The sequence below is a fragment of the Cupressus sempervirens genome, chromosome 2 (genome assembly GCF_028749045.1).
Source record: "Cupressus sempervirens isolate cs-2001-9-10 chromosome 2, ASM2874904v1, whole genome shotgun sequence".
NCBI lineage: Eukaryota > Viridiplantae > Streptophyta > Pinopsida > Cupressales > Cupressaceae > Cupressus > Cupressus sempervirens.
The window spans coordinates 148,255,172-148,272,775 of record NC_143119.1 but is presented as its reverse complement, the minus strand read 5'-3'; the positions used below and the strand labels follow the sequence as shown (position 1 = coordinate 148,272,775).

The 17,604-nt window shown below is 37.7% G+C and overlaps 1 protein-coding gene across 2 annotated transcripts in view; it reads right to left on the bottom strand.

Annotated features, from left to right (window-relative positions):
* Nucleotides 1–17,604, bottom strand: part of LOC149571473 (lysine-ketoglutarate reductase/saccharopine dehydrogenase bifunctional enzyme) — a 261,972-nt gene that overhangs the window by 31,106 nt on the left and 213,262 nt on the right. For both annotated transcript variants that reach the window (XM_089812989.1, XM_089812990.1), the window contains exon 17: nt 4,782–4,847. In XM_089812989.1, coding sequence (XP_089669115.1) covers nt 4,782–4,847 — 66 coding nt within the window. The remainder of the gene's footprint in view (nt 1–4,781; nt 4,848–17,604) is intronic.

The window sequence follows — 17,604 nt, the reverse complement described above, 5'->3', positions numbered from 1 at the left end:
TTAAATATTTTATAAAGTCACTTAATAGATAAAATCAAAAATGTTCTAGAAGTTGCTGGAGATGATGGAGAGAAAAGAATAAATAGGCACCCCGGGGCTCCATTCTAATTAGGCAGTTGTTTATCTCTCTTTTGATTTCAGATTGCGATTCAATCACAGGTGCATTGTGGAACCTAGGGTTTCTGCAATTGTCACAACTGGCCATTGAGAACGATAACTCTCAATTGGTACGCAATTTTGAGGGTGTGAAATATCATTTGAATTATTGCAGATTGGAGGTGACATTCAGTCATTTCATCAGGGCGATTATCTGTGGCTTAAGACCAATTTTGTGGTTCTTGCATCACTGTTATTGTTGGATCAGCGAGAATAGAATTAATCATCATCCTCACAAATTATTGCAGAATTGAAGGAAATTCGGAAGGAAGCTGGGATGACATTGTTTGGCATTAGATTTAATGCTTCTGTTTAGTAGAGACTGATATCAATCATAAATTGTATGAAGAGTCTTGAAGATTATTTCCCCAGCCTGGAATTGCTACGAAATTTACGCACCAAGTTTGAAGGGTCTGCTACACAAGACTAAACACGTCATTGAATTAACTGACGGCTATCTCCATTTGCGACCTCCCTCATCATAATTCCCATCAATATTAAAGACCAGCATGGAGGGTTTGCGGGAGACTATATTGTTCTCGTGCGGAGGATTAAGGCGGAACACGAGTCGCTTTACCACGCGTTTTTGCCGGCAATCACATTCAGAGACCACCCACCGTAACCAGGATCGAAAATCCGCCGTAGAAGGGTTTGCCTGAATTCGACATCCAGCGGACTGATTAGCCGAGCGTTCGACAGCAGACTGTGGTCTGTTAAAGCATAGACAGGGCGGTAGAAACACGCTAAGACATTTCCAATGTCAACGCGTTGAAACGGATCAAGGGCGGGAGACGGCTTACAAGCATGAGGTGATCGCCAATATAGGAAAGGTGGAAGAATATTGTCATCGTTCAAAGGGCACCTAAAGACACCAGCGGAACTAGCTGATCCACAGTACGGGTGCAGCAGTGTGGACGAGTTAGTAGGAGCATCTGGGCAGTGAAAGCACTGTTTAATCAAATACCAATTACATTAGAATCGTAGCGCTGTTCTTAATAGTTGAAGTTGATAGGCACTGATGAAAGTTAGAGGGTTACAACACAAGGATAGACAGATTGGCAGGCGAAGACTAATATTGAAGACCAATATTATCAGGAAATTGCAAGCACAAACTGAAGGTACCATATTGACCCAGCCGATCAGTTCACCATAATAATTGGATTAATTACTACCCATGCGGCAGTTGGTCATCCACATCAGTGTTCATAAAGTAGGCAGATTAAAAGAACGACTTGAATAATTTACCAGGTGCATCGATATCTATAAATTATGTTGATTACTTTCAAGAAGATTTTTATGTTAAGACTTATGTTACCATTCAACTTTGTAATGGATTTATTCTAAATACAGTCTATTGCATAGTTAACCCATTTGGAGACTTATACTTTACCATTGAATAGTTGCATGCTCAAACTCATAGTGCAAGGCAAGAATCTACAGTTCAGCGTTGTATTGTAATCTGCAATTGGCATGAATGTAACAGACGAGTCATTAGTAGCAGATTGTAATCAGATTTACTGAACATTGCTGTTAGTACTAATATTGTTAATTATATCTCACTACATCCTGGATCTAACCTGGAGACACTACCAAAAGTTCTTCTGCAAGCCAAGTGTTTGATGAAACGTCAAACTCTTGAAGAAGTAAGATTTTGGAGTTAAAAGAAGCAATAACCTGTTGGGGTTATTTCATTGTGGTTCTCTTGTTTTGGCATTTCAGAAGTGAAAGACCTTCCCTACTTGGCTTGTGCAATTTTGGCAAGTTTCAAGCCTACCCTATTCTCTTTGTGGTTTACTTCACTCAGATTTGGCAAATTTGAGTGCCATCATTGTTTGTAAATATTATTTCTATTTTGGCAACAGATTGCAAATTTTTGTGCCTTGTGGCATATTTCTACATGTTTGGTGTTCAATGTTCATTCTGATTGGTAGTTGGTTCGGCATTATCATCATAGTTCTCACACATCAAACCTTTCTTAGCATCCCTAACAAGTGTACAGTGAAGTCATACCTATTAGACAACTTACCTTCCATATACCCACAACATCCAAATTCCTCCCCACACCCAAACCCACATTCCTATATGGTGTTTTCACCCTCTCACCATATGGTTTGACCTCCCTCCCTCAGTCGTGCATGGTCCCCACCCTCCACCGTACAATGAACTTCCACTGTACACCACCTCCAGCTGCCTTCCATACGGCACATTACCATATGGCTTGCACGGGCCCTCCCTCTATACACTTTGTCTTCACCACCGTACACCTTTGTTTCCCTTTGCTTTGTCTTGCACAATCATACGGACGGTAACAACATCAATCTTTCCTGCAGGTCTTAAATCAGTGACAATACATAATGGCAAACGTGCACACATTATATTTGGGAACACTACAACTTTAATCGATGAAAGAAAATGCTTCAACTATATATCGACACTGAGCATATAATCTCCATCCATTCAGTTTTCTGATCTGAATATATGATTATCATTAGCATGATCTATAATTAATAATCATACATCTATTCATTTAATTATATATATATATATATATATATATATATATATATATATATATATATATATATATATATATATATATATATATATATATATATGAGAGACATGTCTCACATAGAGACATGTCCCTACAGGTGACAAGTCTCTATCACACTATACATATATGCAGACCGGTCTCCAAGTCATGATGAAGTACACAAATTATCAGTGCCAAGTCAAGACATAGCAGAGATACATTGTTACAGTTTATTGTAAGCACATTGCAGTGATATCGCCCTCTCATATAAATTGATGTTATCAGCGCATACATTGGATTAATATTGATAATCAGATCTTTGCAGATCGATATCATTATTGGTGTGATAATATTATCAACAAAGAATATTAAAAGAGGGGTTTGATCTGCATATATACCTGCAAAATAAATTAAAATTTGATCATCTTTAACAAGTCAGGATATGTACATTGTCCAAAGTTAAACGTAGTCTTCAATACAGACGAGTGTCATATTATTGACAAAGAGTCAAAGACTAAAATTGTTGTTGGCCTTGAAGATCATGGATTATTTTTCCTTATTATATTGGAGAGTCTCTAGAAGCGAGCTTTCCATCTTCAATGTTAATACAATGAATTATTATTTCAAGCATGTGATGAAAGCAATCTTTGAGGCATCAAACTGTTGCTGATTGAAGAAGAAATCAAACCAAATTAACTAAGGCAGAGAATTTGAGTGGAGAAAAGAGAACTAGGGGCTTGCGGATAATATGAGTGTGTAGAACATTTAAGTCTTTGAAACAGCCGAGAATTCTCGCTGGTCTGAATATTCTTGAAGAGCATTGAAATAGGAATACCAATCCCAGTTTCTTTGATCATGACTTGGAAAACTACTTTCATTTCCCATTGAGATGAGCATAGATCACACAATCTGATCACCAATAATTACAACTAACTTCACATAGTGAGCAAGAACTACTAAGGGAATTTATGACCCCCAAGACCAAGCATGTTGCAACCGATATAAAATATGAGCATAATATTGAACAAGACTACCAACAAATGACAACAGAGTGACTGCAAATAGATTTGGTATTCTAACAAACTTTTCCAAGGTGTTCAACTAAGACATCACCTTATACAGCCCAATTTCAATACTGTACGGTCTATTTAAAATAGTAAGTACAATTTATATTGCGAATACGATATTCAACTTCTAGCCAGTATGGTTTGGCAAATGAGTACTATGAATCCTTGGGAAAAGCATAAATTGTGATTCCTTATACTTGGTATGAATCATGCAACCTTGTGTACAACTAGAACTAGTATGGATAGTGTATCACCAATACTAAAAATTTGCAACAAATAATGATACAATATTCTTGATAATATTTAGAAAAACATCATATCAAATCAGGAATAACTGAGAGCAAACAAAGAAAGACTCCCTCCAAAAATTGAAACACAGAAGCCAAGAAAATATTGAAATGACAATACATAAATTTAGTGTCAGACTCCCTCCCTAAATGAGAATACATTGAAAACAATGAAGTCCTTGAAGCTTTAAAATTCCTAAGACATTCATGATTCAAAAGAGAGAAAATTATAAGTTGTAGAGCTTGTATTTATAACTTAAGCATGGGATCTTTAAATTTTTGGATCTATATTTTATGCATTTGTTCCCAAACAAAAAAATGTTCGACCAAGAGTGAAAAAGGTATCCTTTTGGAATATTTCAAATCCTCAACCATGATAAATGATTAATGTAATCCTTGATTACCTTAGCTACCAAATCTCCTCAAAAATCTATAAAACAAGAAATCATTTGATTCAGGTCAAACATATATTTGACCAAATATCTCTTTATCTAGTTTCTCGAATGATAATATCTTTTGACTAACATAAAAAAATGAATGTTAAGCTTCTAATCATTACATATATTACATAAGAAAATCTGAGCACTTGATACAGTGATAACAATATGTGATACATAAAAAGGTAGCATGTTAAGCACCATAAATTGATGGATGAGTTCATTACTACTAGTAATGGGCTAAAAAGTGTATTGAATGAAGATGATAATATGAATTCTAAAGCCCAATGCAATGAAATACCTCAATACATGCATTTGCAACTGTTGGATGACAATTTGCAGGTAGCAAGCTTATTACAACTTCAACCTGAAAAATAAATAACAGTGATGAATAGCAAGACTATTAGTATTGACACATGGATGAAAGTATACATATGAATTTAAATGAAACTTTAAAAAAACTGGATGAAAAGCCATTTTAATGAAATCAGCATTGAGTATTGTAACTTAAAGATTTGCCAAAAAAGAAAAACAATTCCTTATCATTTAACTGGCTTAACATAATAGCTCCAAGCTAACTTATTGGTTTCGGTTTGGGTTTAAGTATAAGTTTGGGTTTCAGATATGATGGCTTGCTAAATTTTCTATCCAGCTTGGGTACTGTTGAGTATAAGAAGAAAGAAAAGTTACCCTTTCTGCCATGAAAAACAAAAAGGTTGGCCCTACCTCCCAAAAACTGTAAAGAGAGAGTAGGGTTCAGATATGACAGTTTGCTGATTTTCTGCCCATGTCAGGTACTGTTGGGTGTAAGGAAACAGAATGAAATTAAAACATACACAATAGTCATGATAAACAAAAATTAAATACAGAACACAGCTGGTCCTCAGACATAGACTAAAAATGTAAGGCGCAAGCAATTGTAATGTCCCCTTTCTAGCATTCATAGCATGATGTGTCGTTAGCCTATTTCCCCATGGTCCCATAGGCTAACTAGGACATCAAAGGGACTTAGAGGCCATTTGACCTAGACAGTTTTCAGTTGCAAGTGTCTCTGAGGGGTTTTGAGGTAGTTTTGGGCATACTTACTATTTATAGTAAGTCATTCTGGACATCCTATGGCAGCAACATATAGATGGTAAATGTTTAAAATCGACAAAAAGATTCATTTATTATTGATATGATTTATTTTGCATTACTAAAGTCATTTTATAAAGTTAAATTCAAATATTTAACTTTGTTAATGCTTAGACTATAGTTGGTAGGAAATATTTAAATAAAAGAGTCCCCTTTATTTTATAATACATTGGAGACATAAGTTACATAAGGGAGTTATGTTTTATCCCACATTGACAAGACGAAGGCATGGGTTTTGTGATAACTAAATAAAAGAGGTGGAAGAGCTTCCATTGAGGCATGCTTTGTTGATTGAAGAAATTACTTGTTTAGTTTGGAGATAATCTTCCTAGGGTTTTGAGGATGAAATCCCTCTCAGCTATCAATCTCCACGTTGTTGCAATATACAGTCTGGGGGTTTATTTGGTGCCTGCAAGTCAGAAACTAATATGCAAAGTGAATGGTGAACAGTGACAGCGCTACAGTGCCGAGCTACAGTGACAGTGCTATAGTGCCGAGCTACAATAACACCTGGCACAGCAGCAGGGTACGGACAGCTTTCTTGGGTGCAACATACAGTTCGGGTTTTTGTCTACAGTGCTTGTATTGCAATTCCAGGTTCTTCTAATTCTATTGTATTTGCTAGATTATTGTCAAAGTTTGTAATAAGGGTTTGTATTTGTCAGTCATTGCTGTAACAGTTCATAGAAATGAGTCATTATCTACATTGCATATTTCAAATCTAAGTCTATCATATGTGACAAACATTAATGTTCAATTCAAACCATAAGGTCTATTTACAGTGCATACTTATAGTAGTTTTTAGTGCTAAACAATTGCAAGTTTGAAAGTTGTCAGAATCTGGAAGTTATAATTAGCAATTGTATTGAACACTTAAATATAGTGGTACTGTTATTACATCAGTTTACTGTGGATTTGCTGCACAACAATTTCTTGAGTACGGAATTAAACTTTAACGGTACAAATCAGTTTGCTTGCCAAGTGTTTAACGAAATTTCCATAGTACATATTCAGTTTCATTTTCTTTAGTAGTACAGTTTAGATTACATGCCAAGTGTTTGATGAAATTCAATTGTACAAAGAATCAGTGTTTTAGTGATCCTATTAGTAATGGTCATTACAGTGGTATCAGAGCTTGTTTATCCTGCCATCCTAGTGGGTACAAACACAATGAACAGGTGGTGATATGACAGATTGGAGTGTTCAACCTTTAACTCATCACTATAATTTAAGAAGAACTAGGGCTCATCTTAACACAGGACAAGAGGAACAGGGAAATCTAGAGGATCATATTGATATAGGTGAACAGGTTATTGGCAATATGGGAGACATGAATGCTCAGGAGCCTGGAGAGGAAAGATTCTTACAGTCATTAGAGACCTTGGCATAGGGACAGCGATTAGCAAAACAAAGGGCACAGGAACAAAATCAGAGATTGGAGCTTATGATGCAGATGATGGCTTGTCAAATGGGGTTGAACGCTAACATGGGTGGAGGAAATAATCAGAATGGTGACAATCAGAATGGCAATAATCAGGATGGGACACATAACGGAGGTGAACAAGTTGGGAACAATTTCGGTCATACACCCCAGCAAGCTAGGACAGTGAGTTCGAGGCCCATGATTCCCACATTGTCAGCCGACCGGATGGTCCCGACGGTGTTTCTGTAGCCGACGAAATGTTTGTCGTCAGTGTTTTGTATTTTGTAGCTGACGGGTAAATAGTTTGTAGCAGACATAATGTTTGTGGCCGATGGACTCCTTCAAGAAGGTTCGGCGGATAGTATTTATATCCCATCTGGGATCATTGTAAATCATTTTTTATCATTAATGAATCATCTTATCAGCATAATGTATGTCTGGCATATGCGAATATAATTCTGCTATTCTGTTCCATTGTCTATGTGCGTTGATTTCTTTACTAGTATGGTAAACATTTGGCACTGTTGCCGGGGAACGAACCCGGGTCACCCACATGATAGGCGGGAATACTCACCACTATACAAGATTAGGGCTATTCTGGATTGGCCACCGCCGAGGAACACTTCACAACTCAAGGGATTTCTCGGGCATTGTGGGTTCTACCGCAGATTTGTGAAAGGATTTTCACAGATAGCAGCACCACTTACAGACTTGACACGGAAAGACAGTTTCAAGTGGTCAGAGAGGGCTCAGTATTGTTTTGACAAGTTCAAGGAGCTAATGAGTAAATGTCCTGTTTTAGCCATTTCGGATTTCACCAGGCCTTTTGAGCTACAGTGTGATGCCTCGAGAGAGGGCATAGGAGCTGTTCTCATGCAGGACAAACATCCCATCGCATATTAGAGCAAAAAATTACAAGGTGTTGAGAGAACTTACAGCATCTATGACAAAGAAATGCTAGCAATCATGCATGCACTAGCTAAGTTCAGGCAGTACTTAGTAGGAAGTCGATTCACAGTAAAAACATATCATAATAGCTTGAAACATTTCCTTGGACAGAAGGATCTTAATGATAGGCAACAGAAATGGGTGAGTAATTACAAGCCTATGATTTCAACATAGTCTATGTCAAAGGGAAGAAAAATATTGTTGCAGATGCTTTATCCAGGAGGCCTCATTTGCTTGCTGTTGGTATAGTCATGGACGATTGGAGAGAGATGATCTTGGCAGAATATGCTAAGGATAGATGGGCATTTGGCATTATTGAGGGGGCTATTCAGGATAGCCGATATACCGTTGTAAATGATTTGATCATCTACAAGGAAAGGATTTATTTAGTACCCGGGTCTGCTATGAAGCAAAAGATTTTGAGGGCATTTCATGATTCACCATTGGCAGGACATTCCGGATTCTTTAAGACATATCAGCAGGTGAGAGAGCGCTTCACTTGGAAAGGACTCAAATCAGAGGTGCTTCAGTTTGTCAGGGAGTGCCCAGTGTGTCAGCAGAACAAACAGGAACATTCCTTTCCGGGTGGGTTACTACAGCCCCTACCCATACCAGGGAAGAAGTGGGATAGCATTTCCATGGATTTTATCACAGGCCTCCCCAAGGCACAGGGTCGGGATTGTATTTTTGTTGTGGTAGACAGATTGACGAAATTTGCACATTTCTTTGCAATTTCGACTACGTACTCAATAGCACAAACAACAGAACTATTTTTTAGAGAGGTATTCAGACTACATGGGATACCACGAAGCATAGTCAGTGACAGAGACAGCAGATTTATGAGCCACTTTTGGCAGGAGTTGTTCAAGTTATGTGGAACAGAGCTCACTCCGAATACTAGTTACCACCCCCAAACCGATGGGCAGACAGAGATAGTGAACAAGTGGGTTGAGGGATATCTCTGAAACTACATTGCAGGGCAGCAGAGGGCTTGGGTGAAGTGGCTACATCTAGGAGAGTACTGCTATAATACCTCTTTCCATATGTCTATTCAAATGTCCCCTTTCATGGGATTGTATGGGTATGATGCTCCTAATTTCTTGGATTTGTTATTTGGGGACAGTAGGGTGCCTAAGGCCAAGGATACTTTGCAGGAGTGTCGGGACATTACGCGATCCTTGAAGGAAAATTTGCAAAAAGCACAAAATCAGCAGAAGCAATATGTTGATCAGCACAGAGTTGAGAGGTCATTTGAGGTGGGAGACATGGTGTACCCCATGTTATAGCCGTATAGACAGTCCTCTCTTAAGAGGAGTGGAGCAAAGAAATTGAAACCACGCTACTATGGAACATTCAAAGTAATCAGGAGAGTGGGCAAGGTAGCTTATGAGTTGGAGCTGCCTGCAAACAGTAAAGTGCATAACGTGTTCCACGTGTCACGCCTTAATAAGGCATTGGGGCACAATGTGGTGCCTTTAGTAGTATTGCCACCTCTCGATGATGAGGGGAAGCTTATCTTGGTTCCTGAAGCTATACTTGACACTAGGGAGAGGGTGCTTCGCAAGAGGACTATCAAGGAGTATCTAGTGAAGTGGAGGAACCTACCTATTGAGGATGCTACTTGGGAAAATGAGCAGATATTGCAGCACCCAGAGCTGAAATTGCTTGAGGACAAGCAATTTTGGGAAGGGCGGACTGTAATGTCCCCTTTCTAGCATTCATAGCATGATGTGTCGTTAGCCTATTTCCCCATGGTCCCATAGGCTAACCAGGACATCAAAGGGACTTAGAGGCCATTTGACCTAGACAGTTTTTAGTTGCAGGTGTCTCTGAGGGGTTTTGAGGTAGTTTTGGGCATACTTACTATTTACAGTAAGTCATTCTGGACATCCTATGGCAGCAACATATCGATGGTAAATGTTTAAAATCGACAAAAAAAATCATTTATTATTGATATGATTTATTTTGCATTAATAAAATCATTTTATAAAGTTAAATTCAAATATTTAACTTTGTTAATGCTTAGACTATAGTTGGTGGGAAATATTTAAATAAAAGAGTCCCCTTTATTTTATAATACATCGGAGACATAAGTTACATAAGGGAGTTATGTTTTATCCCACATTGACAAGACGAAGGCATGGGTTTTGTGAGAACTAAATAAAAGAGGTGGAAGAGCTTCCATTGAGGCATGCTTTGTTGATTGAAGAAATTACTTGTTTAGTTTGGAGATAATCTTCTTAGGGCTTTGAGGACGAAATCCCTCTCAGCTATCAATCTCCACGCTGTTGCAATATACAGTCTGGGGGTTTATTTGGTGCCTGCAAGTCAGAAACTAATATGCAAAGTGAATGGTGAACAGTGATAGCGCTACAGTGACAGTGCTACAGTGCCGAGCTATAGTAACACCTGGCACAGCAACAGGGTACGGATAGCTTTCTTGGGTGCAACATACAGTTCGGGTTTTTGTCTACAGTCCTTGTATTGCAATTCCAGGTTCTTCTAATTCTATTGTATTTGCTAGATTATTGTCAAAGTTTGTAATAAGGGTTTGTATTTGTCAGTCATTGCTGTAACAGTTCATAGATATCAGTCATTATCTACATTGCATATTTCAAATCTGAGTCTATCATATGTGACAAACATTAATGTTCAATTCAAACCATAAGGTCTATTTACAGTGCATACTTATAGTAGTTTTTAGTGTCAAACAATTGCAAGTTTGAAAGTTGTCAGAATCTGGAAGTTATAATTAGCAATTGTATTGAACACTTAAATATATTGGTACTGTTATTACATCAGTTTACTGTGGATTTGTTGCACAACAATTTCTTGAGTACGGAATTAAACTTTAACAGTACAAATCAGTTTGCTTGCCGAGTGTTTGACGGAATTTTCATAGTACATATTTAGTTTCATTTTCTTAAGTAGTACAGTTCAAATTACATGCCAAGTGTTTGACGAAATTCAATTGTACAAAGAATCAGTGTTTTAGTGATCCTATTAGTAAGGGTCATTACAGCAATGACCATAGGTTTGAAACCCAATTCTTTACTGTGCTGCAGTATGGGGCCACTATAGGTGAAGGGATGGAGATATTGTTGCTAACTCAACCCTCAGCTACCCCTTGGTTGTTGGTGGTGCCTTTTGGTCCCTAGGCTACACATTCTCCATGTATCAAAATTAAGAAAGATATATTATATTAATAAAAGAAAGTAGTTTAAAAAAAGAAAAATGATAATTCATAATTCATAAAATAGCTGTTGTCATAATTTTCAGATAGAAATTCAGCAACAGAAACTTAAATAGAAACTAAGAGTAGATTGAAGAGATTAAAACTTTAAGTTCACAGTGCAAAATGCAAGGATGATTCATCTACATTTGGATAGCTATACACACCTTATCTCCAAGTAAAATCCAGTCATGCAATTGCCGTTAATAGAGTGCACTTCAGAATGACTATCACAAGCTTGTCAAATGACACACTTCTTACTACCTTTATTTAAAGCAAGTTGAATGCAATGCCAGCAAAGAAATATATGCCTTGAAATGGTAGTCTTGTGATCATACTTGAACAGATGCAACTTACCAAGTCATGCAACTATGAAAGTAAATTTGCAATAATGCATGATTTTGGAAATGGGTGCTAGCACGTTTAGCTTCATCAAGGAGCAAGCAAGTCAAGTTAGGGGATATGGACTACTCATTATATTTATAGACATTCCCAATATTATTTGTGGGCTAAAAATCTGTGTGTCACTATGACCACAACTTGCAAAAGTGAGATTTCTCTCTCCTCTTAGCAATAGGAGAGGCTCCTTTCTTACCGTAGGTTGTTTCAACAGGAACTTAACTGAAATTGCAAAAAGGTCAATTCTCTAAATCCATTCCTCTTTTTTTAGGAATGATTTGCATATAACTATAGCTTTCTAACTTAACAAAAAGTGTCTTATTGCTGCGATAGAGCTGATGACCTTGGAATTGACGTAAGAACAATATGAGGGACAACCATTTACTTTTTATATTTTGTCTCGAATGAGGATTCTAGTAGAATAACTAGTAAGACACAAAGTCTCTAATTGGATACTCAAAAATTTGATCAAAACATTTACAATTGAAGCTCCAAGTCTTTATCTCTAAGTGATTACAGCCATTACTATCTATTAAAATTTGTTCTCCTGCAGCAAAAAGTCTTCGAAAGTTCAGATTGGCTCTAAATGTAATAGGCAGCTCAAAGTTTGCACGATTAAATTCAAATCCCTCTTGAGCAAAGCTCCAAAAGTCACAATCAATATCCAAAAATGTGTCACATAACACCTTGAATAAACACAAAGTTTGAAAGCAAATTGCCCCTTTCATTGAAAGCAATTCAGATTTACATCTAAGCTCAAAGTCTTAAAGTCCATATACAAATTGGCAAAACTTTCTTGCCTTGTCGAAAGATGATTATTTACAATGAGATCCCTTCTTTATATAGGAAAAGAGTGGAGAAAGAAGGGGAAAACCCTTATCCAACTTGACTTATTCTCTAATAAACTCCTAACTAACATTGACTTATTCAAAGTTGCATGCCTAATGAACTTACAACCTAATTACATGTTACAACTTTGCACATGATACTATCACATGTAATTACATCTAGTTTTTACAGTTAGATGTAATCTATCAAATTACAAATACATGAAAATATTCTAAGTGCCTCACGAGACACAACTTCTATTACATCATCCTTTTTCAATCTTCATGCTGCTATACAATGCTTAAGGGTTGATGTGCTGAAGTTTGGTTGAAGCATCTTGATCTAGAACAGGAACTTGCATCCTTGTCTGCTCTATAGAATAATGGTGGTTGTTTCTTCAAAAGCACATTTGTTTCTTTCCATCTCTTTCTTGAAAGCATTCTATGCTTACAACCATCCATCTTTCATCACTTTCTTTGTATGTTGTCATTCTTTAGTCATCAAAAAAACCATAACATGGTCTTTCAAGCTTGGACTTTGCATATTTGGAAAATATGCATATAGAATATAAGTGGAAGGCCTTTGAGTAACAAAGAGAGAAGAATTTTAGGCAAAACCAAATCTTCAAATGAGGAAAAAAACTCAAAAAAAGGATTTATTGTGAGGATTGCATATGGAGGATGGCTGGAAGCTTCTAGGATAGCATGCATTTGAGCTCAAAATGTATGCTTATATGATGTAAAAACCCAAAAATGGGTTTTTGAAGGGTGATAACATGTGCATGCGGCAAGCTTTATGCATGAAGAATGGATGGAAAATGAGTGGCATAACATTTACTTATAATGAATTGTTATGTTTTCATCATAACCAAGCAAACAAACAACCACCATCATGTTAAGTCATGTGGAAGTGATATAACAAGTGCAGATGAAGTGCATGTAAGTGTAAAGGTGGGCTTTTTCGATGCAAAAGCATGTTGCAAAATGAGTTTTCTTTCCTTGATAGTTTCACTCATTCTAACAAACATTATAAGGGATTAACTAGATTGAAACCTTCAAACACACAAACAAGATTACGTAAAGTACAATTCAAGGATGATGAACTTCCTTTATGACACCTTGTCAATGTGTTGAATCCTAAAGGATACACTTACGAATCCATGAGAAAATGTGTAGGGTTACCACAAATTTGTGATGTCACAACATTATTAAATAAGGGTGTGAGAAAATATGTCCAGGGATTGCAAGTCATATTTGAAAACTTCCTTCGATTGATTTGGTCACCCTTGCAACTCCAAACTTACATACATGCAGCACTCTAACCTCCCAAACCATCCATCTAACTATCAACAAATATTTACAATAATGCATGACATTGGAAACGAGTGCTAGCACATTTAGCTTCATCAAGGAGAAAGCATGTCAAGTTATGGGATATGGACTACTCACTATATCTATAGACGTTCCCAATTATTGAATGAGGGTGTATGCAAATATGTCTAGGGATTGCAGGTCATGTTTGAAAACTTCCTTCAATTGATTTGGTCACCTTTGCAACTCCAAACTTACATACATGCAGCACTATAACCTCCCAAGTCATCCATCTAACTATCAACAAAAATTTACAATAGTGCATGATATTGGAAATGAGTGCTAGCATGTTTAGCTTCATCAAGGAGCAAGAAGATCAAGTTATGGGATATGGACTACTCACTATATCTATAGAAATTCCCAATTATTAAATGGGGATGCGTGCAAATATGCCCTTGGATTGCAGGTCATGTTTGACAACTTCTTGGGATTGATTTGGTAACCTTTGGTAACCTCTCAAGCCATCCATCTAACTGTAATGACCCTTACCAATAGGCCACTAATAACCACTAATACTGAACTGTGAAATTTCGTCAAACACTTGGCATGCAAACTAAATACACTGCTGAAAGTAAAATGCTGAATAAAGGAAATTGTTGTGCAACAAATCTACTGAAATAACTGATGTAAAATAGTGCCAATATATTCATTCAATGATAACCAAATGCTTTAACATATGTTATGCATTTTTCAACTCAAGGCATTACAACATGGCACATTACAAACAAACCTTTACTGGCTGAATATAATTGAGAATTTCTTGCAATACAAACTGAAATGAAAGAATGTAGATTGAGCAAATGCTGGAGACTGAATGCTGAAGATGAAATGATGAAAATGCAACTCCAAACTGCCCTCCAATTTGCTGACCGAATGGCTTGCAGGTACAGCTGTACATGCATAGCTCCTGGCAAAAATGAATGCTGAGCTGAAAGGTGCTGAAAATGATATAGAAATAATTGCCAGGCTCCAAGGAAAATTTTTCCAGAAAAAAAAAATCAAACTCCTAGCCAATAGTGAGATATGAGCAAAAATGTATGTCTAGGCTAAAAATCGAACCCTGCTGAAAATGCTCAAATAAGCTCTACTTGAAGTAGCTGAATACCACTTCCAAAGTGCAACCCTTCAAAGGATATTTCACCTCCTCAGTTATGCAAATCCTTAGGAGACTCTGTTCCCAAAGATCAAATGACAATCTGCAGAGCAAGATGGCACCACAAATGCTCAACAAGAAAAGTAGTGTAAACTCAAAACTTGGATATCCAAATGAGAGGCCAGGCACTCTATTTATGCACTTTCTAAGAAGCCTCTAAGAACTTCTAGAAGTATCCATAAATTTTTTTTTTATGAAATCCCTTTATAATGCACTTTTATATTGAAGTAACTTAATAAAATAAAAAGTGCAACTCAACTCAAAATTATAATATTTTGGCCCTGTATAACACATAAAAATAAAAATATGATAAACCCCATCTCTCCAAGAGCAAATAAGACCATCCAATCCCCAAATAATCATTAGAATGACTCTCTCACCAAAATCATCTGCCGACGAAAGTCCATAATAGGAAAATTCACTAAAAAATAACATGTCACTGAAAAGGGGACATGACAATCCGCCCCTCCTGAAATTGCTTGTCCTCAAGCAATCTCAAAGCTAGGTGTTGCAAAATATCTTCTCCCTCCCATGTGGCATCCTCCTTAGGTAAATCTCTCCACTTCACCAAGTACTCTTTGATAGTCCTCCTACAGAGCTGTCTCTCTCTACTGTCAATGATGTACTTAGGAACAAGAACCAATTTTCCTTCATCATCCAATGGAGGAAGAACTGCTGAAGGCACAACATGCTGACCCAACGCCTTCTTGAGCCGTGGCACATGGAAAACATTGTGCACCCTACTGTCTATTGGAAGCTCAAGCTCATAAGCCATCTCACCAATCCGCCTGATAATCCTGAAAGGGCCATAGTATCTAGACTTAGGCTTCTCTGACCCCCTCTTCCTAAGAGTAGACTGTCGATAAGGCTGCAGAATGAGGTAAACCATGTCACTAACCTCAAAACTCCTCTCTGTCCTCTTCTGATTTGCATACTGCTTATGCTAATTCTGTGCTCTGGCAATATTATCTCTGAGAGCATCAACAATGTTTTTTCTCTCCTAAAGCAAATCCCTAGCACGAGGAACTCTAACATCACTCATAAGTAAATCAACAAAGCTCGATGCATTATAGCCATATAGTGCTCTAAAAGGAGTCATCTGAATAGACATGTGATAGGTAGTATTATAGCAATACTCATATAAATAAATCCATCTAACCCATGCTTTCTGCTAACCAGCCACGTAATTCCTCAAATATCCCTTCACCCACTTATTTACTATCTCTGTCTGCTCATCAGTCTGTGGGTGGTAACTAGTGCTAGGTGTGAGCTCAGTGCCACATAAATGGAACACCTCCTGCAAAAAATGACTCAAGAACCTATTGTCCCTGTCACTCACTATGCTCCAGGGTATCCCATGTAGTCTGAAAATCTCCTTGAAAAAGACTTCAGCCACCTGCGCTGTCGTGTTAGTAGTAGTGATGGGAAAGAAGTGTGCATACTTCGTCAACCTGTCTACTACCACATAGATGGAATCTCGCCCTTGGGCCTTAGGCAAGCCCGTAATGAAATCCATGGATATACACTCCCACTTCTTGTCAGAAATGGGAAGTGGCTGTAGGAGCCCTACTGGGAATGTGTGCTCTTGTTTGTTTTGTTGACAAATAGGGCACTCTCTAACATATTGCAAAACATTTGCCTTGAGCCCCTTCCATGTGAACCGCTCCCATATCTACCTATATGTTTTGAAGTATCCAAGATGTCCAGCTGTAGGTGAATCATGAAGTGTTCTCATAACAATATGCTTCACCTTCGATCTTGGGACTAAGAATATCCTATTCTTGTAGATAATCAAATCACCCACAAGTGTATACCTGGTATCAACAATTGTCCCATCAACAATCTCGGATGCCCATGAATCTCTAGCATACTCAACAATGATCAAGTGCCTCCAATGCTCTGATATCTGAATCATAGCACTGAGATGTGGTCTACATGACAATGCATCGGCTACCACATTCTGAGTCCCTTTCACATAGGAGATGTCAAAATCATAAGCCTGTAGTTTACTAACCCACTTTTGTTGCCTGTCATTGAGATCTCTCTATCCAAGGAAATGTCTCAAACTATTGTGGTCAGTTTTAGTGCAAAACTTACCACCCACCAGATATTGCCTGAATTTAGCCAATGCATGCATAATAGCCAAGATCTCCTTGTCATATATACTAAATGATCTCTCTGGCCCACAGAGCTTCCTGCTCTCGAATGCAATGGGGTGCTTGTCTTGCATCAGGAAAACACCAATACCCTCTCCAGATGCATCACACTGAAGCTCAAATGGCTTCGAGAAGTCAGGCAATGCTAAAACAAGACATGTAATCATGATCTCCTTGAATCTCTCAAAGCAAGCTTATGCCTCAGGTGTCCAAACAAAAGCTCCGTTCTTCAACAAATTTGTCATAGGAGCTGCATGACGTGAATAACCACTGACAAATCTACGGTAGAAACCACACAACCCAAGAAACCCTCTCAACTGTGTCAAGTTCTTTGGAGTAGGCCATTCCACAATGGCACGGATCTTATCAGGATCCACCCTTACTCCCTCTACACTAATGATGTGACCCAAATACAATAGCTCTGTCATGCCCAAATCACATTTGGACTCCTTGGCGTACAAGGACTCCAATTGCAGGATTC